Source organism: Uloborus diversus, chromosome 5 (assembly GCF_026930045.1).
Source record: "Uloborus diversus isolate 005 chromosome 5, Udiv.v.3.1, whole genome shotgun sequence".
Taxonomy (NCBI): domain Eukaryota; kingdom Metazoa; phylum Arthropoda; class Arachnida; order Araneae; family Uloboridae; genus Uloborus; species Uloborus diversus.
In genome coordinates, this window is record NC_072735.1 from 183,797,221 (window position 1) to 183,819,139 (window position 21,919).

A 21,919-nucleotide genomic window follows, 5' to 3' on the forward strand; every position below is an offset into this window, starting at 1 on the left:
AGTTATAATACATATCTTATAATTTGTTACAGGGTACATCAGTGGCGGATCCAGCCGATTGTTTTGGGAGGGGCCATCCGAAATTTTTGAAAAAACTCCCCAGGGCCGAATTTAGCTCCATGGCGCCCCCGGGCAAATTTGAAATCTGCCGTCCCCCCTTCCTAAAATAAGCAAAATATCCTTAACTCAACAAAAACGTAAAAAAGTGTTCCCCAGATTCAAACGGTCAAACTTATGAAGAAATGTTGGCGTTTCACATTCTGAGGCGCCCCGATGAAATGATCACAGTTATCCCCCGAAAAATTTTTTATTTGGTAAATTTTTCTGACGATTCGGCAAGTACCATGATTGAAAAACATTTGACTTTCATAAGATATGTGAAAGTAATCATTATTAAATTACAAGAAAAAGTTGTCTCTGTAAAAATGAAAAAATGCTAATATTTGACTTTCAAAATAACCATTTAATTCAAAAAAACGTGTATTATAATAGCAAATTTGCCGCCCTAGGCAACTGCCTACTCTGCCTATTGGGAAATTGGACCCTGATAACTCCCCAGAAATTTTATTAAATTGAAGTTTTAAGAGCCATTGTCTGTAAGAATCAGGCAGTTTAGGGCATTTGTGATTGTTGACATTTTTAATTTTCTTTATTTTTGCAAATGTTGTTCCTTATTATGAATGTAATGTTTGTGCAAAATATGAGCTTTGTCTGCCTTACCGTTTTTGGGAAATTATTTTTTTTAATTTAGGGGGCGTGGCACATTTTTGCGTGTTTTTCAAATTTGCAGATTTTAATGTTCTTGTTGCTTAAAGCGTCCCTATAATGACATAGATTTTTAAATTCTATACTATTATATGGTCTTCTTAGATACTATTACAGCTGTCAAATCGGTGTCACTACGAGGGCGACGGCCACAAACTCCGTTTAAAAATGACCGAAAATGAATTTTTTACTACATTCGATGCCAATTTTCTCAAAGCACCTTCATGATGACACCAACGTTTTTACATCAATTCCTAGCTACACTTGCATACATCAAAAATATGTAATAAAATTGGTGTCACTATAAGGGCGCCAGAAGATATTGGAACTTTTATGTGATAAATTTCACAAAAATTCAAATGTTTAAAATCTAACTACTACTCTCGCCCTCATAGCAGAGATCTGAAACTAATTAAGTTTGATAACCAACATGTTCGTCTAACATATGAAATAAAAAAATCGGTGTCACTCCTATTACTTTCGTAAATATAATCATTCGAAATTAGTATGTTATGGAGTTATTTAAAAAAAGACTTTTCTAATTCCAATGGCTTTTTGCACGGTTTGTTTTAAACTTTAATATAAAATTACAGTAGTGACACCTAAAATAATATGTTTCTAATGCTTTTTATAAAAAAAGCTTTATAAAAAGCATTAGAAACACAGTAAATCGATATAGGTACAGATGGACGTATTGTAAAATGTGCATTATGGCTAAAATAGTCGTACTATATTTTTTCAACCATACTAATTTTTTACCTGTTATTTATATTAAAAATGCAACTATTTATAACAATGTCTTAAATAGTTATGAATATAATGTATTATATAGCGAGCATTCAGAATCTGAAACATAATTTGAGGATGACGTAGACTAAAACAAAGAAAACATAAAAAATCAAATCACCCTGTTTCAGAAAGACGGCCATCTCTTATTGATATCTGGTAATTTTGTGGCACTAAAGCTTGGGAAAACATGGTATCCCGGAGAAATAGTAGAAGTTGACCATTTGCAAGTAAAGGTCAAATGCATGGCAAGAAGGATTGGAATAAAAAAATTTATTTGACCGGAAAAAAGGCGAGTAGTGGTATAATGTTGTTGTTGTTGCTTGTCCCACTTGGCAGACAGAAACATCATACCAAGTCCATGAAGCCATGCAAACAAAGTCCCTCCAAAACAGCAGAAGGGTCGGAATACAGCTGATTCAGGTCACAGCCGATGCAAGAGAAAATATGGGCGGGAAAGTGGTATAATAATCTAAACATATTAATGCACAATAGATCCACCTGTACCTATATCAAAACGAGCATTTTCTATTCAAGATAAAGATGCTCTTACTGCCCAAAGCTGTTTATGTTAAATGTTGCTTCTTTGTAATAAATTAAAAATAAATATGGTCAAAACACTATCTGGGTGTGATAAGATTAAATTAACAAAATACATAAATAAACAAATAAAATTATTTTAAAAAATAATAATAAGTGAAAAAAATGCACCACTACATACTAACTTCGAATGATTATATTTCCAAAAGTAGTAGGAGTGACACTAATTTTATTAGTTTAAATGTTAGACAAACGTGTTGGTTATCAAATTAGTTTCAGATCTCTGCTACAGTGGGGGGGGGGGGCTAGTTGTATTCAGATTAGCAAATGGTCAACTTCTACTATTTCTCCGGAATACCATGTTTTCCCAAGCTTTAGTGCTACAAAATTACCAGATATCAATAAGAGATGGCCGTCTTTCTGAAACAGGGTGATTTGATTTTTTTATGTTTTCGATGTCTACGTCATCCTCAAATTATGTTTCAGATTCTGAATGCTCGCTATATAATACATTATGTTCATCACTATTTAAGACATTATGTTATAAATAGTTGCATTTTTAGTATAAATAACAGATAAAAAATTAGTATGGTTGAAAAAATATAGTACGACTATTTTAGCCATAATGCACATTTTACAATACGTCCATCTGTACCTATATCGATTTACTGTGTTTCTAATGCTTTTTATAAAGCTTTTTTTATAAAAAGCATTAGAAACATATTATTTTAGGTGTCACTACTGTAATTTTATATTAAAGTTTAAAACAAACCGTGCAAAAAGCCATTGGAATTAGAAAAGTCTTTTTTTAAATAACTCCATAACATACTAAATTCGAATGATTATATTTACGAAAGTAATAGGAGTGACACCGATTTTTTTATTTCATATGTTAGACGAACATGTTGGTTATCAAATTTAATTAGTTTCAGATCTCTGCTATGAGGGCGAGAGTAGTAGTTAGATTTTAAACATTTGCATTTTTGTGAAATTTATCACATAAAAGTTCCAATATCTTCTGGCGCCCTTATAGTGACACCAATTTTATTACATATTTTTGATGTATGCAAGTGTAGCTAGGAATTGATGTAAAAACGTTGGTGCCATCATGAAGGCGCTTTGAGAAAATTGGCATTGAATGTAGTAAAAAAATTCATTTTCGGTCATTTTTAAACGGAGTTTGTGACCGTCGCCCTCGTAGTGACACCGATTTGACAGCTGTCATAGTATCTAAGAAGACCGTATAATAGTATAGAATTTTAAAATCCAAGTCATTATAGGGGCGCTTAAAATAACAAGAACTTTAAAATCTGCAAATTTGAAAAACACGAAAAATGTGCCACGCCCCCTAAATTAAAAAATTTAATTTCCCAAAAACGGTAAGGCAGACAAAGCTCATATTTTGCACAAACATTACATTCCTGATAAGGAACAACATATGTGAAAATAAGAAAAATTAAAAATGTCAGCAATCACAACCTGCCTGATCCTTACAGACAATGGCTCTTAAAAACTCAATTTTCGGGGTATCGAGACATTAGGTGAGAGGGTGGATTTAGGAATCTCTCTCGAAAATGTTTCAAAATTTAAATTTCCGAGCAATTTTTTAAAATTAGGAAACTAAAAACGCATTTTGTCTATTTTTGATGATGTACGAAGAATGATCAGGTTTCGGCCGCTGGCCCCAAAATACTTTTTGAAAGTAAAACTTAGAAACCAAAAGATTCTGTCATTATACATTGAGAAGTTAGAAGAGAAGGGGTGCTCTTCTAGCTCTTAAGCTGTTCAGCCTAAAAATACACCTTTAGGTAATGTTTGCTTCCATTTAAGGAAGTGTGAAGGTGCTTAGAATCCTTCCTTCCTGGAAATATTTTGCATTTGAGGCTCTAAAAATTCGATTTTTAACTATATTTATACATATTTTAGAGAGGGATGGAAGATTCGTGAGCTCCTCCAAAAAACCTCCTTTTAAAGCTATCATCACGATATAAATTAGGGAGGGAAGGGGTCCTATCAAAACTCGTTTGTAATTGAAGTCGCAAAAACAATTCATTTAAGTTGCTTTTAAGCAAGGTAAGTGATAAGGGCTGGATAAGCTAGTTTCCGTTGACATTTTTTCCAAATAAAAGACTTAAATGCAATTTTTTGCTACATTTCAAGGCATTTGTGAAAGGACATGGGAAAAGGGGGTTCTCCTCCTAGTTTCGAAATTAAAGCCATAAAAACGAAAATTTAGGCTCTCTTTGGTCTTGTGAACAATATGAATATTCTTAGAACCGCAGCATTTAGAGATCGTCAAAATGTCTGCAGTTGGAATCAAGAAATGATGTAAAAGATGGAGAAAAATTTTGGAAATAAAAGTTTTGTTTTGAGGATAGGGATATAATTTATCTCCTAATTAAGGCCTATACTTCTTTTTCGGTAAAATACATGTGTTAAATTTTGTTATCTTCTCATAATATTTTTTTCCTTAAAAAAATTCCTACAATCACAAGACTTTGGGAGGGGCCATGGCCCCCATGGCCCCCCTCTAGATCCGCCCCTGGGGTACACAGTACATCTATTTCAATCTCAGTAGGAACTTACATTCTATTCGTACCTGGAAATGTCGCAATCTAAGTTTAGAATGCGATCATGGGAAGCCTTATGTTTGAGGCATCAGAGTTGAAGGGTTCAAAATCGGATACTCTAGGGTAAGCCGTAAGTAATAACCACCGAATACATGCGGCGTTCGTTCTAGTTAAATCTGTTAGCTCCAAAGGCCTGTGGTCGATTGCTAAGCAGGTTACCATCTGTACAGGAAATTAGAGAAAACTCCCTCCCCTTCAGGCTTGCGTCCAAATCCTGGAGGTATAGATGAGTGGCGGTGCCATCTCTCAATAGTGAATCCAGTTCTCTACACGTATTTAGTATTAGGGATAATAATGGTCGCCTACTGGATACTAGATGGTCCTGCTCGGCAGTCATTTGTAGCGGTGAAAGAGGCGAATGCAGAAATGGCAAAGCATCAAACACTTTGGAAAATAGTTTTAGAAAACATTTTTTTATATTTCCATTACGGTTACGAATAGCACCTTAGCATGCAGGTCAAGTGTACTCCTCCGAGTTAGCATTCGTCGAAAGCATTATGGACAAAAAGCTTTTTTTCTACTGTTTTTCATTGCTTGAAGTGCAAATTGTTTTCCTCCGACTTCCTATCAACCCAGGTTTTAACTGGACATGGTAGCTTCAATAGCTATTTGTTTCGCTTTAAGTTGGTGAACAGTGATCTTTGCTATTGTGGTGAAGCTAAGGGTGATGTAGAACATTGTCTGCTGAGCTGTAAGCTGCATAATGAGGCCAGATGTTCCTTTAGGAAAAGTTTATCCTGTAGTTGTCTTAAATAGTTTGTCCTGTTCCTTCAGATCTTGTAAAAAGTTCAAGGAGACTTGTTGTTCTTCGGAGTTTTGTTTTGTGTTTTGGACTTCAGTTTTTCTTTTGTGTATTATATTTTTCTTGTTTGTGTTTTTCGGAGTTTTGTTATGTGTTTTAAACTTATATATATTATTCTTGTATGTGTTTATTGTTTGTTTTAAGCTTTTTGTGATTTTTACACTTTTGTAAGCCTTATGTGATACTTTGGGGTGCATGAGGAGATTTGAAATCTTCCTGAAATAATAAGGAAAAAACAATCTTTGAAGCGCAAATATAGATACTATTTGGCACTGTCTGCAAATTTTGACTCGCAGTTTTCCATCGGTTGGAAAAACCTGACTTCTGCCGAAAATATCACTAGGATTTTTAATTTAGTAGAGAGTATACGAATTAAGTAGACGCTCAATGGATCTCAAACATGCCGCATAATCATGCGGAGATGACACTGATAGTCTTCTGCATTTCGAAAATGCATCGACAGAATGCTGTGTCAAAAGATCCAGAACCCGTGACCTAGGGCGTACAAAGACATCTTTTGACCACTATGCCATTCAGATGATAGTTTAGAATACATAATTGGTGCTGTAATTTCTTAGAATTTTGAAACTGAACCTTAAGACCCGTTAGTGGGACGAGTCCGAAGAAGCCACCCTTATGTTTTCTGAAAACTCCCCTATCTTATGTGATTCATCAGCAGTGGATCCCTTCCCACGTCGATCTCGAGCAAAATGAGACAGCGGACACTTTTTTAAAGGCTAGTGCTTGTGAGCCCCTATGCCTCCCGCAGCAACACTCACCTTTTTGGAGATTTTCTCAAAAATAAAACACAAGAATAAGACTACTTGGATTGTCCCGCCAGATCACCATTGGTATTAATGTTCTCGTCCTGGAGGATCCCTGGATCTGGGCTTTAGTAGACAGGAGCGAACTATTCTTGCCCGCCTTCTAAAGGGCTGTTTACTTATCGGCCGTCCGTCCCGTCCATGCCGTTTTTTGACGTGACGGACTGCCGATGAAAGCAAAGTAGCATTCACATACGGTCGCCGTACATCAATCACGTGGCTGAATTCACCCGCCAGAGAGAAGAGCGCGCTGCTTGGCAGAAACCAATGAAATGCTGTTCTACTTTTGACGGCCGTTAGATATCAAGGTTCTTCTGATCGAAACTGGTCCCGTCAAAGATGGTTTGCTGTCATGGCAACCAGCAAAGGAAATCTGTTTCGGGTGGAAGAATACGGGATGGACGGGACGGACAACCGATAAGTGAATAGGCCTTAAGTGGTCACCTTAAATCAATGAAATTTTCCGAGAGATTCAAGAACTTTGAAATATGTTCCAACTGTTTTTCTTAACAGGCTTCACCAGAACACATTTTCACGCTCTTGGGGCTCTCGAAAAAAGATTTAACTGAAGACTCTTTAACGGTGTTTGATTTTTTGAGGGTGTACGATATTATGGACCTGGTTTAGCACTGCTGGCCAATCGGGGCGTGCAACAACAACATCAGCAACAAAAACTCACCGGTATGTCCTTCTGGCAGCGTGCCACACGTTTTCGTGCCGTCCACTTCCAGCCAGTCGTATTCGCATCCCTCGCTGCTCTCCACGTCGAAGTCTTTGTAGGTGAGTCTCAACCGGCATATCTTAGGGCCCAGTCGACGTAGGGTGTACTTGCACTCTGCATCCGAGGGGTAGTTCTCGGGGTGGTTGGGGCTCAGCAGCACGAACGACTGGGAAGCGTAGAGGCGGTCGCAGTTGAATGATTGGGATTCTTTTCGGCGGGACGGTGAACGACCTGGGAAAAAAATGGAATAGTTTTGCATTAGTTACTAAATACAGTTCCGTTCTTGTTCTAAATAGTTTTTTAGCAATGTGGATTCAGGTTTAATTTCTAAGAAAAAGCGCAGGAGCCCTGTATACTTCAGAATACATTTTCACACTTTAATAGCCTTAACTAAATCTGATGTGTATGAATTCATTTTAAAAAAGATGCAGCTAATAAAAAAAACTGAGCTCTCGTGAACTACATTATGCCCCGTTGTATGCTTATGGCTTTATTTCGAAGTTCAATCGAAACAAATGATAGTCCACATCACTACAAAGGAACAATATTAGAACTTAACAACTAAATATAAAACTAAAAAATAAAACACTATTTCAATTTATAATAGAAAAGGAGACTTTATCACAATGGTTTCATAATGATCCTGGCATCCAAATACATTTTACTTATGTTAATGTTGTTCTAGGAGCTTCTGTCAAGACAATTGCAAGATAAAAGATGTTTCGAATTCATAGTGTCAGTTCTGCAAACTAGGAATGTATCGGAAGGCTTGGACAATAGTATTATGGCACTCATTTCAACCCGACTTTGCCGGTTCGACGGGTGACGTTAACCCCCCCCCCCCCCTTTCAATGTTCTTAAACTACCAAAAGTAATATTAATTTGTCGTCTGCTCCATTGTTATATTTATCAGCTGTCCTTTTAATATGTTTACACGTTAAACTATCGTTTATGTAACTGTAAAGCAAGTTTTGAGATCCTGGTTGAGAAAGCATTAGTATAAAACATTCTGTTTCGACACAGAATGCGTCCTTAATAACTTTTATTTCGACTTAAAGCTAACTGTAAGTCACTTTTTGTCTCTAGTTTCAGAAAATACTTTTTATTTGATTAAAAAATTTCCAAGTAAAGTTTATTTATTAGTTGATGTTTTAGTTTCTCAAAAATCTGAAGAAAGGCACCAGTTTTTATTTATTTATTCATTTATTTATTTATTTATTTTGGAGGAAGAATATTCCCTTTGCAAAAACGACACAATAGTTTGCATAAACGTTAAATACGCTTAACTGAATCAAGTATTAAATGTTCATGAATTATTAGTCCAGCGTTATCAGTAATTTTATAACGGAAAATAAGACTTAAAAGCTATATAAATGTACTGCCGTGGGGAGGTAAACGGCAGTAACTGTAAATTTGTATTTCATTTATTTATTTATTTATTTTTGTGGTGTACTGTACGTTAACTTTATTGTATAAGCTTGCTTATTTGGTTTCCACTAACAGAAAAGCGCAAGAAAAAACGTCTACCTTCAGATACTGCCGTTTACATGCTCATGGCAGAATATATTAATGAGCAATATTTTGATAAAGTTCTTTGATACATTTCTTATCTGTAATACACTGTTACATAAATAGAACATTGCTGTCAGAAAACCTTTCAGGCAAACTAATTTCGAGTTTTTTTTTTTTTTTTTTTTTTTTTTTCTTATATTGTCGCAGAGAAAAAAATGAATTTTTTTTTAATATTTTAACTGAATATTTCTTACTTAATATGCTTAGTTTTTTAATTTTAATATTTTCATAAAAACTACGCGTAATATGTTCTCTCGGCTAAACTTTTGTACAGTTACTGTCTGACCACGAATTGTATGGAAAGACAAACATCCGTTTTACAGTCGGAAGTGGACGAATCTATTATTTTTTAGCGATGTCAGCTTTTGCAGAAGCAGAGTCTCATTCAAATGAGCGGAATACGCGCATCAATTCGTCTTATCTGGACGTTTGAAAATTCCATGCAATCCGTGGTTGGACAGTACAGTAGTGAAGAAAGGGATGCTTACTTTAGTAGAAAATGTTTTGAACAATTTGGATTAATTTATTTAATCCTTTTCAGTCTACTTATTAAATTTAAATTAATTTGACATTAAGTGATTCATTTCTAAGTTAGGCTGAGTGCAGGAAAATCTCGTTTAAAAAGCCGTCGGTACATTTAAAAAGCTGTACAGACGCACTGTGTACAACTACTAATTTTTTTGGGCAGTAAGTTTCAAGCTTGAACTAAATTTCAAAAAAAAAAAAAATAAATAAATAAATAAATAAAATCACGGGGTAATTTTAGTGTTGATTTTGAAATTATAAATGTTTAAAGTAGTACAGAGCTTTAGTAGAAACTTTCTTTCTTCTAGTTGTCTTAGGTGAACAAACGCTGTAGAAGTCGTTTCTCAGCCAGCGCAGTGCTAATACAAGAAAAACAACCTATCGTCGTCCTCAATATTCTATTCTTTCTAATTGGATTGATATACAAAGTAAAAATGCGCTCTCGCCATCGGACAGCTCCAAGAAAAAAGCCCTCAGGTTCAGTTCTACTATCAAGTTTTTCTTCTGTATTTCAAATCAGTAATTATTAATCCTGAATATTAGTGGATTTTTATTTCTGTCGGTCGTTTTTAAGTAACTGTTTACTGATGCAAAATTTTTGACAACTCTTGTTGAGTTTTACATTTTTTTTTCTTTTCTCTTTTCAATCACAGCTATAAGTTCAATGCCTGATTAACAATTAGGCCCATGAATCCCAGCTTATGGGTTGTAAATTTCGTAGAGGATGTGGTTAAATTGGGGGAAGGGGGGTACATGGTTACTTTTCATTATTTTATATGGTTAAAACAGAAAATTTTCTGTGTTTTATGGGATAGATATATCTCCAAGTCCTTCCTCTCCCTAATCCCGTATACGCCACTGCGTTTAAAAAAATAGATAAATACACCAAACATATATAGGTACTGTTTTGTTGGTTGATTTATTGGAATTTTACACCAATGAATTAACAATTCATTCAATTCATTAATAATTTTAATTCAAAATTATTAATGAATTAATAGTTCTGGTTCTTAGTGACATAAGAACCAGAAAAATTGTACTGACATGCCTCCTGCGGTCCGTATTGAATAGATTCTGACTTCAGTAAAATAAAGTTTACTATGCTACTAGGAGAAGCTCAAAACTTACCTAGAACTGGACTGCATGGCAATTGTCTGTAGACGGCATAAAACCCCCGATCAGATGTGTAACCGTCACTTTCGAAGTATATTGATACTTCTCTCGGATGTCCATAGAAAGTTAACGTTCCTGGCAGAAAAGGATAGCATTAATAAGTTCCATATAAGAGTACTAACAAATAAATTAGAACATTTTACCGTTTTAGCAGTTTGATACAGTTTAACAGGATCTTGGATTGTATTGGGGCTTCTGGGGGGCAGCTGTTGAGGGAGGGGGATGAGGTCTTTAGTTTAATTTTGCGACATGGTCCCTTGTACCTTGTTTAGTTAATCTAGGCCAGGAGGGTATGATCAATAACAACAGACGTTGACATACTTTGACATTGACCGTTTCAGAAATTGGAAGTTGTGTATTTGAAGTTAAACAAGTCGGGAGAAAGAAAGCTGAATCCAAAACTTTTTTTTTAAAGTTTGTGTGATTTAGAATCCTTGCAGAAAGTATAGAAGTATGAGGTTAAAACAATATATGCAAGCCATTCTGTTGAATTATGCGTGAAAATACTTGAAACATTGTGCAGTCTACCTCCAAATGATTTTTCTAAAGTGTGTTCTTTTTTATATCTTGGTTTAATGATAATTGTGTCACTAACAATACATATAAAATTAAATTAAATTTTCACCTTCTAAAATGTGCAAATACTTATGTAAAATGAAATTCGCTCGAATTTCTTAAAACTACTAAAAGCACATAAAAATATTTAGTAAAATGTTTTAAAATAAATTAGATCTACTAAGTGATCGTCAGATAAAATGTCTTCTTCACACTTAATGCCGTAACTATATTTCTTTTAAAAACGACAAATAACCTAATTTTCTCTCATTCCTTATTTTTGGATCTTTTCTAACCTTTAATGCCTTCAATGAACGTGGAGGTAATAGAGAATATTTGAGTTTTATCGCTTAGTCATTATCACTGCAATACAGTTTTTAAAGAATAATAAGTACATTATAATTCTTACTCTTTTGACCCAGCAGCTGTGGTCCACAGTATTTGATGCCATCAATTTTCAAGTAATCATTTTCACAAAGAGCATCTTCTGCTTGAAGACCAAATTCCAAAAAATGAAACGATATCCTGCAGCAATCCGGCAGCGCTTCGAATCGGTACACACAATGCTGGGAGTCTGGATAAGAATCCGGGAAAGCTGGACTACTAAATGTGCCACTCGTATTGTTGAAGGTGCGACCGCAGCCTGAAATATCATCAAGAAAGGTTATTACCAAAATTAATTAGCTCATATTTTAATTAGATACTTATTAATTTGTAGACAATTTTTCACACTGAAATTTTTCAAACATAAATCAGTGGCCCGCTGTAAAAAAACAGGATTTTAAAAATATATCAAATTGAAAGTGTATGTCTGAGGGGTTCCTATTTTTTTCGGATTCACGGCATCCTTTGAAGAATTACAGATTTCTCACGGAACTCTAGTCTATACCACCCCTCGTCTCTCCTTCTGGCACCCCAGAGTACTGCTGCAGCAAAAAAAGTGGGGAGTCAAAAGAAATGTAGGGGTCAGAGGGCGCGGCCCCTGAAGCTTTTTTTTTTTTGTAAACAAGAAGTTCCGTCTAGAACTAGACGAGCCTACTTTCCCGTATACCCATACTACTTTCTAGTACCTGATCAATATTCTCAAAAATAGCTAAAATCGAAAATTTTTTCAAACATATTTTTTTAAATATTTTAAGCTGATTTCTAGGAATAAAATATTCCTTACTTTTCTTCAAAAAAACGAACAAATAAAATAGCAGCACCTTTTAAACAAAGCAGCTAATACACTTCTTTCCATTAAAAAATTTTTTTAACAGCTTTCAAAACGAAAAAATAATAATAAGTTCATTAAAATAAATACATCATATAAAAAAAATCGTTTCTTTTTCCCCTGTTGCCGAAAATAATTTTTTAAACGAATTAATGCACTTACCAAAATAAAAAAAAAACAATAAAATGTCAACTTAAAGAAATAATTTTCATTCTCAAAAAAAAAAAATCGTCTGCGCATATTTTTCGAGTTTATTCACCGAAAACTAAATACCTAAATTAAAACTTTAGCGTGAAAATAAAAACAAATCATATCAACAATAATTATTTCACAGTTAAAACCACAGCAGCGGAGTCGGAGTCGGAGTCAATCTCATTTTGGGATAAAAGAGTCGGAGTCGAATATCCAAGAATCGGAGTCAGTCATTTGTCCTCCGTGTATAAATGTTTGCCAAAGCTACGAAGTCAGAGTCGAAGTCGGGGAGTCAGAGTCCGATTAATTGTCGGGCACAGGAGTCAGAGTCGGTGTCAGGTCCCCCTAAATTCTCGGAGTCGGAGTCGGGAGTAGGTCGTCAAGAGCTATTTCCAACAAAGTTTGTTTGAAGTAAATCCGCCTTCAAGTACGGAATCTACATTGACTTTCAGTTTCCCCGTAGGCGCTAATGTTAAGGGATTTGAACTGTTCAAAATTGAACGGAAAATTGTTCAAATCAAAAAGATATCTTATATACAAGTTTTTTATCAAAAGCTTTTTCCTACAAAGTTTGTTTGAAGCAAATTCGCCTCACAGTTCGGAATTGCTTTGAATTTCCCCGTAGGCGCTAATGTTAAGTTTTTTTGAAGTGTTCAAAATTGAACAAAAATAGTTCAGATCAAAAAGTGAAATATGGGAATGAGGTGTCCTCGCCGAGATCTTTCGAACAAAAAAAAGTTTGTTCGAATCGGACTATTCATTCAAAAGTTATTAGGGGGGGACAGACAGACAGACCGACAGACATTTTTCCCCATCTCAATACCCTACTTTCCAATTTTTAATTTTTCAATATTTATTTAATTATTTTATTTATTTTTGACTTTTTTTTGTTTTTCACGATATTTTTAAGATGCATTAAGCCTTCTTTCATGCTTTTTTCTTCTTTTTCTGACTTTTACTGGGAAAGTAGGCTAAAAACCATCCGAAATGTGAATGAGAAGTTTTTGCTCTTACAGTTTTAATTAAATTGTTTTTTTTCCTGGAAAATGCAATCTTAATTTGTTTTTATGGACTTTGACTCACCTGTAGGAAGAGGTCCGTAATCTCCGTCATCAGTGGAGGGCGCACAGTTCATCTGTTGTGCCCGAATGTGAAACCCCGGTCTCGCTGTAGCTCCGTCAGAATGAAATTCTAAAGTCATCTCCAGACCCTCAAATGGAACGATTTCTGCCATAAAGAGGACAGAAATTTTGAAAGTTCAAATTCATTGAAGGAAATAAATTAAATACTTAAAATCCCGAAACTCGCTCAAATTATCAATATTTTTTTCCCAAGTTTTTTATTTTGAAAAAAAAAACTTCAATTTTATTTCATCGGATATTTTGTAAGCACAATAAAAATTATTCTTATATACAGATGATATTCGGTATCTCACTTTAATATTAGAACTGGAATCTACAACAAATACAATTCTGTAGAGTGGATTAATCAGGGAGAAGTGTGAAAGAATGTTATCCTTTTACTTTGAAATACAACCCGTCGTTGATTAACTAACTTCTTCCTCTAGTCTGCTACATTACTTTTCTTCACGTTTTTTCAACCCTCATTTCAAAAAGAAGAGTTGAGGGCTGAATTACTTCTATTCTGCTTTTCTAGCACGTGCGAAGAGACCTTAGAACAGGAATTAATAAATAGAGGGAGCAAGTGCCTTAGCAAAAGCTGAAGCAAAGACCCCCAAGTCACTTGACTCAACAACGACGAATGATTGACGCTTTTTGCGTAAAACTAGCGAAAGAAATTTGATTTCTTCCAATACTTTGCTTTAAAATCTATCACATGACTTGGGGTCTTTGTTTCACGAATTTAAGTCTTCACTCGGCCCATTTATCTCGCCTCAATGAGAGAGACCAATTTGAAACAGAACAAAATGATATCAGCATTGGTGACTGATTGCCTCTACGCATCCTCAAACACTGTTTATGCCAAATTTGTATCACCAACGTCTTTCTAAATGTCAGCTTTTTTGCTCGACCTACTTTTAAATGGTCTTTCAATAAGAGTGGGTAGAAATGGAGTAACACAAGCTGTGTGTGAGGTATTAAAGAAAATATTTTTTTATTAAAAGCCCAATGCATATAATTTTGTATGGCATATAACATCGTTAAAAATGTTACCGCGACTTTTCACTGTGACACTTATCCAAGTAGTCCAGTTTTCAATGACTGTTGCACGGATCCGGCTGAATTTAAGCGGTGACCTGGGTTATGTTGGCTTTAAATGCATCGGTCGATTGCTACTGATTTGTTAAAACCAGTGAAAACTCAGAAGAAAAAGTCTAGATGGGTCAAATTACACGAACTTTGTGGAACGTTCTCGATAGCTCTGTGAGAGAAAGCCACGCGATCAAATTTTACCTTGCAAAATGTACAACGTGAAATCCACTGGGTAGTACATAGCACCGTTCGGCTGGAAACACATGTCGATGTCCATATCGTTCAGTTTGGGCCAAAAGAAAGTTTTGTAGTGCTTACTGTTGACGGTAATGTCCTTACCGAATTCATTTTGAAAAGTTTGAATAAAGATGCCGCTGGCCCAAAATCCACATCAAACAGTAAATCCTTGTGGATTCGTAAACACCTGGTGAATCTAGTGTGGGCTGGCTCGTCCTATATGTGACTCGGAAAGGTAATCACATTTACCGTAAAACGGGCACAAGACGTGCAACTGCGTCCTCTAGTATGGCGTCATCCAACATTGGGGAACACTGCTCTAGTTCATGGAAGTGAGGATGACAAATGAACTTACTTTTGAGATTGGCTGGATAGGTTCCACACAATCTTTCATCTTGAAGAAGGAAGTAATCGTATTGACATCCCTCGCTCATCTCCACGTCGAAGGCGAGGAATGTCAGTTCCATGGCACACACACCAGGGTGTGCCTTGGTCACTATCCATTCACATCTCTGGTGGGGGTCGTAGTTCCGTGGATAGTTGTCGCTCTGCAGCTCGAACGATGGACCTTCCAGCCGAGATCCGCAAGGTTTTGTGGGCGGAGCTATGGGCGTGGTCGTGAGTGGGGTGTCGCACGGGACCTGCTTTACGTGTATCATGAAACCAGGACGAGCAGTACCGGAATCGGAATGAAAAGTGAGCTGCTTTTCGTAATCCGTGAACAGATAAGTTCCTAAAAAAAGGGAATAGGGATTTACGTTGCAGTGTTAATGTATTACCTTCAAGATAATGTTTTGAGAAATTATTTAAGCGACTTGGAAGTGCGAAGCGTTACAACTTCGCCACTGAGCGCCTTGCATTGAAAATAATAGAAAAAACCGCATTGGTGAAGAACAAATACTGTGCAAATTGCTTTACGCGTCGTTTCGGAGTTACCGGAAGCCCCTTCTTTACTAATAATAAAGCTGGAAGGCTCTCTGTCCGGAGGATGTCTGGATGTCTGTAGGATGTCTGTGACGCGCATGGCGCCTAAACCGTTCGGCCGATTTTCATGAAATTTGGCACAAAGTTAGTATGTAGCATGGGGGTGTACACCTCGAAGCGATTTTTCGAAAATTCGAAGTGGTTCTTTTACTATTCCAATTTTAAGAAAAAAAAATCATAAGATGGACGAGTAAATTACGAAATGATCATAACGTGGAACCGTAACATGGGCACAAGCCGATTGGCGAGATACGAAATTATCATAACGTGGAACCGTCAGATGCGTACAAGCCAACTGGCGAGAGAATTCACCATACATTATTTGTTAATATACAGGCGAACCAAAAGACCTTTTGATTTTTCTATTACGGGCAAAGTCGTGTGGGTATCACTAGTTTTCAATAAAGAAGGCGTGGGTTTACGAATAAAAGAATATCCATTAACAACAGCGACAGAAGCAATCAGAAAATAGTTTAAGTAGCAAATATTAGCGTTGATTAATAGTACACTACTGGTTAATCTTGCTCTTTACTGGTTTTCTTTTTAAACTGTTTTCTAGTCGTCCTCTCGCTTTTGGCGTATGTTCTTTTGTCAATGAGCCCACGTATTCTAAATTGGACGAGATTGGACAGGATTGTCCTCGGTTTTGGGGCAAGAGATAGTACTAGTTGCTCTGGTAGGTGCAACTATTCAGTATAGTTTAGAAATACTTTTGAATGAAAGCCTACCTAGGACATTATCTTTTAACGCGTTTTACTCAAGACTTCAAAATGTCCCTTTGCTTCTCACTGCCTTCCGATTCAATAAATGTTTCTATGTGATTTTCAGTATGTACTGCTCAAAGAGAATTTTTAAAGTGTTCGCTTAGCTCCTTCAGGGGGCACAACTTCGGACAAACGGAAAGAAAAAGCCACCAAATATTTTTTCGCTAAAAGAAGAGATTTACACGACAAATGTTTTACATTATTTTGAATCTCTCTCTCTCTCTTTCAGGGCTACGAAGGTTTCTAGAGAAGCTAATATTTTGATTCCAACTTGGGGCACAAACTGTGTCGCCAATAAGGTTGTATGTAAATTTTACATAAAAAATAATGAGTTCTGTAAAAAGCGTTTCTGTGCTAGCACAGTATTCATGCAAGAAAAACAACCTGCACTTCCTATGGCAAGAGTTCTCAAACTGGGTGCGCTGCACTCTGGGGTGCCGTAGATATAGAAATACTCCAAGTATATGCACGCAATTCCTCTAGATTAAGAATCTCAAAGAAACTTTATTTCATTAAGCACATGATTAGTGTGTTTACGTTACCTGTATCTTCATAATTTTTAGTATTTTTGGCAAAATCATAAATGCAAACATGTTTTACAGTCCGATCTAATTACAATTAATTATTTTTTTAAATATGGATGGATAAACATAGATTCAGATAATTAATTAGGGTATCGTAAGAAAATTTTAATTGCTCAAAGGGTGCCACGGCTTTGAAAAAAATTTGAGAATCCCGGACCTACGGCATGGAAACAATGCTTTTTTTATGACTGACATTTTTTTTTTCTTTTCTAGATTTTTCACCCTATGCTAATGAGTAAAAAAATACCTATAGGGTTCTTTAATAACACTTTTAATGTGAAACCACTAGTAATTGCCACTTTCGCTCTACATAGAAAGTCAGGGGCACCCCAAGCTAAACATTTTTGGGAGGGGGAAAGTTCTCAATTTGGCGAATTAAATTCCAATTTAACCGAATGATAAAATACGAGCAAGCACACATACCATACTTACATAACACCTAATAAGAAGAAACGTCAGGCATCAATAAAAAAATCTTAATAAAAATTGGAAAAAAAAAAAACAAGAAAGAATCTCATTATTGCAGTATTGTCTCTACATTTTCTGAATCATCAGCAAAATTTGCCAAATGAGGAAATTTTTGATAGACCACAGTGAACTCACGTGGTCTCCGAGCACTTGTAAGTAGTTGACACTTATAAAAAAGAACTAGATTAACAAGAGAAACACAGGCAATTTAAACACAACTTTATAACTTTGTTGATTTTAGTACTATTTTATAGTTTATCTTGCTAATTCATTGTTCCTTTAAAGTATTAACTACTAGTATCCATGGGCAGTATCAAAAAAAATGAGTTTTTGAGATATTTGAAAAACAGGTTCCTCCACGAAAACTAATAAAACGATGGAATTTGGCGGTTTTGTGTGCTTCATTTTGAGCGGAAACCAAAAAAAAAAAAAAAAATGTACATTAATTCTAAAGTAAAGTATATGAAAAAAAATTTAAACTTTTCAGATACTGCAGTTTATTTGCCAGGACAGTATTTCATTGTCAACTACTGGTGGTTTGATCTTAAATCCTATTCCTTTGTATCTTCGCTTTACGACGTACATTTACGTTTCCGTGATTCCCAACCAATGAAAGAAAATGACTCACTTGTCGAATTCTCTATCATTCCACACAGCTTCTCCCCGTTGATGGCCAGATAGTCGTATTCGCAGCCACTGCTGGATTCCACGTCGAATCTCAGAAATTCCATCTCGATCTGGCAGACTTCTTCACTGCTGCGGCGGATTACGTATCTAATTTGCAAAGAAATTTGTAAGATAAAACACCAATAGAGGCCTGTGCTTCAGTAGTTAGATACTTCAAGTTTACTTTTGCTTTGAAGAAAGAAATGAAAAATAATAATGTGATTTTTTGTTCTTACTTAATGCAACTATCATATTGAATCAATTTTATTCATCAGTTATTTGAATTTAAAGTAAGTAATGTAAATACTTCAGATGGGAGAATGCCAGATGGCAACTACTGAAATTTTTAAACTTTGGAGTAGCCCCAGCTCGATCAAATTTGATCGATAAAATCGATAAAAATTGAAAAATTGAAATGGGATGGTTTCCCTCAGTCAAAAGTACTTCTTTTAGTCATTGAAATGGATAGAATGAGCAAGAAAAATAACATGGACCCAGAAAATACTTTCATTTTCCCAACAGTTTTTTTTTTTTTTTTTAATTATTAATTCTTTAAAATGTCCGATTTTTCAAACAAGGCGTGATCTTGATGACGTCACAAATGATGCGCTTTGCCGCATCTTTCTACTACGTTTCCACGTTATGATAATCAAGCAGCGAATTAAATAGTGCGCTCTGCGCTTGCTATCAACCATATCGTTGCCAATACACGTGAGTAAAGATGCGAATTAAATATTTTGTCCTGTGAATGGCAACACTGAATGGCATTTCATCATTTGTGATGTCATCAGCAGAAGCGTAAACAATGAAAGCGCTACGATTTAAGTAATTTTTAAAAAATATTAAACGTAAACAAATTTATCAAAAAATGCTCATATCCTATGTTTTTAAGCATGCTCTTTCAGAAAAGAATACTTTTAAAATTTTGGAAACGACCCCATTCTGACATTTTTAGAAATTGGGATGGTTTAGAAAAAGTATGGCTGTAAAACGCTCATTGAGTTTCAAGAGGGACAATTAATATTGTAGACCTACAGTTTAAAAATGTACTTCACTGTGACCACTACTGGTGCGTTTTAAACCTTGAAGTGGGGCCGCTACTGAAGAAGTTGCCACTGCTGGTATTTTACCTTAACGTATAGTGAAAAATCGAAAACTAGTGCTCTAGTTTTAATCAAATCTACAAGGTTTTCCCTAAAAGAACAAGTTTCTGACAAAAGACATTAAAAAAAAAGTTTACACATTAAGACAAATGACATTTGCAGTTTAACACATTGCAGTTTATTTTCACGAGGGCGTGTTCATTAAATACCTCATAGAACCAAAGGCGTGTGTGTGTCGTCATCAAACTGAACTAAAACTATTATCACTTAGTCCGAATTTCATACGCCTTGGAATAACTAAAGCGTTTTGACTCAGTCAGATGACGGATTTGAAGGATGGACCAGATCCGATTTTGACCACGTGACTGGTCGAAAACAGCCGGGAAGAAGATCGGCCGGTATGAAAGCACAACCCATGGTCTCTTCTCGTGAATATTAACTCAAAAGGTATGCTAAAGAATATTAAGCTCACCTACAGTCTACTCCGTTGTCGTAGTCTCTGGGATGGTTGGGACTGACGAGCACAAACTGGGTACTGTCGAATGTCTGGTCACAGGACCGACTTGGGAAGGGCGTGGTCGACGTTGGACACTCCCTCTGACGAAGCGTCACCTCGAATCCACGGTCGTTCGTCACAGAATCTGAATGGAAGTGAACCACAATCTGGTCCGTCTTGAAGGAGAAGATACCTGTTTGTCAGAGTGAAAAATATGTAAACAAGTTTTTTACATTAACATCTTCTTTTCCGACGAGAATCACGAACAATGCGTCTTGCTTTCCTTACGTGTAGCATCATTACTTTATTTTTATAATCACAGAGGAGGTAAAAGACATATACATACAGACATTGGAGACAACGCAAAGAAAGAAATAACTTCCTGGATTTGAGTGGGAATGGAGCCATCCCCACCTCAACACCAAATATATCAAAGCACAAGCCCTTTAAGTAAATCTCAAGAAAAAGTTAATCTTTTATGCTTTAAGCTTTGGTGCTTCTAGAGTTACTTGGAGAATAATATTTATGTTTGCATTTAAAACATTTGGTATTCGTGAGCCACGTGAACATGTATTTCATTATTGAAACAATATTAGTGTCGTATATTTTATTATTTTTTAATTTACAAATGACTCATCATCAATTTCATGGATCATAAAAAAACGTTTTAGTAGCTAATTAAGATTTGTTTTGTTCTCTGGGTCGGCAATACGTGAATCTACATGGAATAATATATTCAATGCCAAATTAAGGTGAAACAAATTGTAGTTAATTTTATTCATAAGTAACTTATTATTCAATAACACATGCAAAAGAAATTTATAACTGTAAACATTAATTTATGAAATTGGAAATGGCATTTATTTATTTAAAAAAACCTTCAAACTCACGTTTGTTTCCTGCCGTGGTGCTTCCGCAGAAACGATGACCATCCACTTCGAGGTAGTCAAACTGGCAACTCTCTCCAACTTGAATGTGAAGACTGTGAATAGTGAGCTCAAGTTCGCAGAAATCCGAGCTCGTCCTCAGGACAGTCCACCTACAATCCGCGTCCGGCGGGTAGGGATCCGGGAATCCCGGACTCTGGATCATCTGATCCTCTGCCCCCATCAGCGTCTGGTCACAATCCGGCACGGATCCGGCTGCCTTCCGGTCTGTCGAAGTGGAGTTCGTGCCGTTGCTGCAATCCCGCTGCTGCACTGTCAGGTGGAAGCCCTTGTCCGCCCTCCGGGAGTCGGTATCGAATCTGATCACCAGACGGTCTTGTTTACCGAATGGATAAGTTCCTTAAAGATCATACACAAATCATTGAACTAAATTCAAAGGAGAAACCAGTTAGGACAGCATCAGGGCTTAATTTGAACTTTTACGCCCCAACTGAAATTGCGCTCTAACGGGAGGGCGCGGTTTCCCCAAGGAAACCAAATTAAAATAGTGACTATCTTCCATGACATTCCGCTACGGCTATAGACTATTATTATCATAACTAGAAAGTCGTCCGTCAAGGTATGACGGGTAAAATTGCTTCTACATTTGAATGAAGTCATTGCCTGTTTGGTGATATTTTGATAGTTGAAATTGCAACCTTAACTCCAGTGTTTGAACCCTAAATTCCAGCAGGTAGCGTTCATTTTTGACCATTTTCTCGTTTCTTCATTCCCTTGAAATAACGCAGTCTTATCAGTAAAACAGTTAAGTTTGCTGGATCCAGTTCAGTCTAGTAACAATAAAGCCTTTCCCTTAACCTTAACATTACCAAAACATATTATCAAATTATCATGGTGTGGCGCGAGCTTCATTGTTGAAACACGCGGGTTACTCGATCATCGGCTATTATTTATATGAGGATGGTCTATGGCCGTAGCGAAATGTCATGGAAGACAGTCATTTCCTTTTGAGTTCTTTGAGTATAACCTTGCACTTCAATTTCCTTTTGTTGTAACTTGATTGTTGTGAAATCTTGTGCTCCATACAGGGCCTGGTTACTGAATAGACCAGCTTGGCGTAACCTAGGGGTCCTTAAATGACCTAAACTTTTAGTTAATTGTTAAAAAATGTAAGAATTGACTACCGAGGGCCGTTTGCCTTAGGGCCTCCTGCGGTGCC

At 36.1% G+C, this 21,919-nt stretch overlaps 1 protein-coding gene across 1 annotated transcript in view; it reads right to left on the minus strand.

The window, feature by feature from the left end:
• LOC129223328 (cubilin-like) overlaps window positions 1-21,919 on the minus strand; it is a 92,396-nt gene that overhangs the window by 18,547 nt on the left and 51,930 nt on the right. The window contains exons 7-14 of the mRNA XM_054857895.1: window positions 20,704-21,099; window positions 19,790-20,006; window positions 18,177-18,322; window positions 15,104-15,481; window positions 13,382-13,525; window positions 11,303-11,536; window positions 10,294-10,413; window positions 7,027-7,299 (exon numbers count right to left, since the gene is read on the minus strand). Of these exons, the coding sequence (XP_054713870.1) occupies window positions 7,027-7,299; window positions 10,294-10,413; window positions 11,303-11,536; window positions 13,382-13,525; window positions 15,104-15,481; window positions 18,177-18,322; window positions 19,790-20,006; window positions 20,704-21,099 (1,908 nt within the window). The remainder of the gene's footprint in view (window positions 1-7,026; window positions 7,300-10,293; window positions 10,414-11,302; window positions 11,537-13,381; window positions 13,526-15,103; window positions 15,482-18,176; window positions 18,323-19,789; window positions 20,007-20,703; window positions 21,100-21,919) is intronic.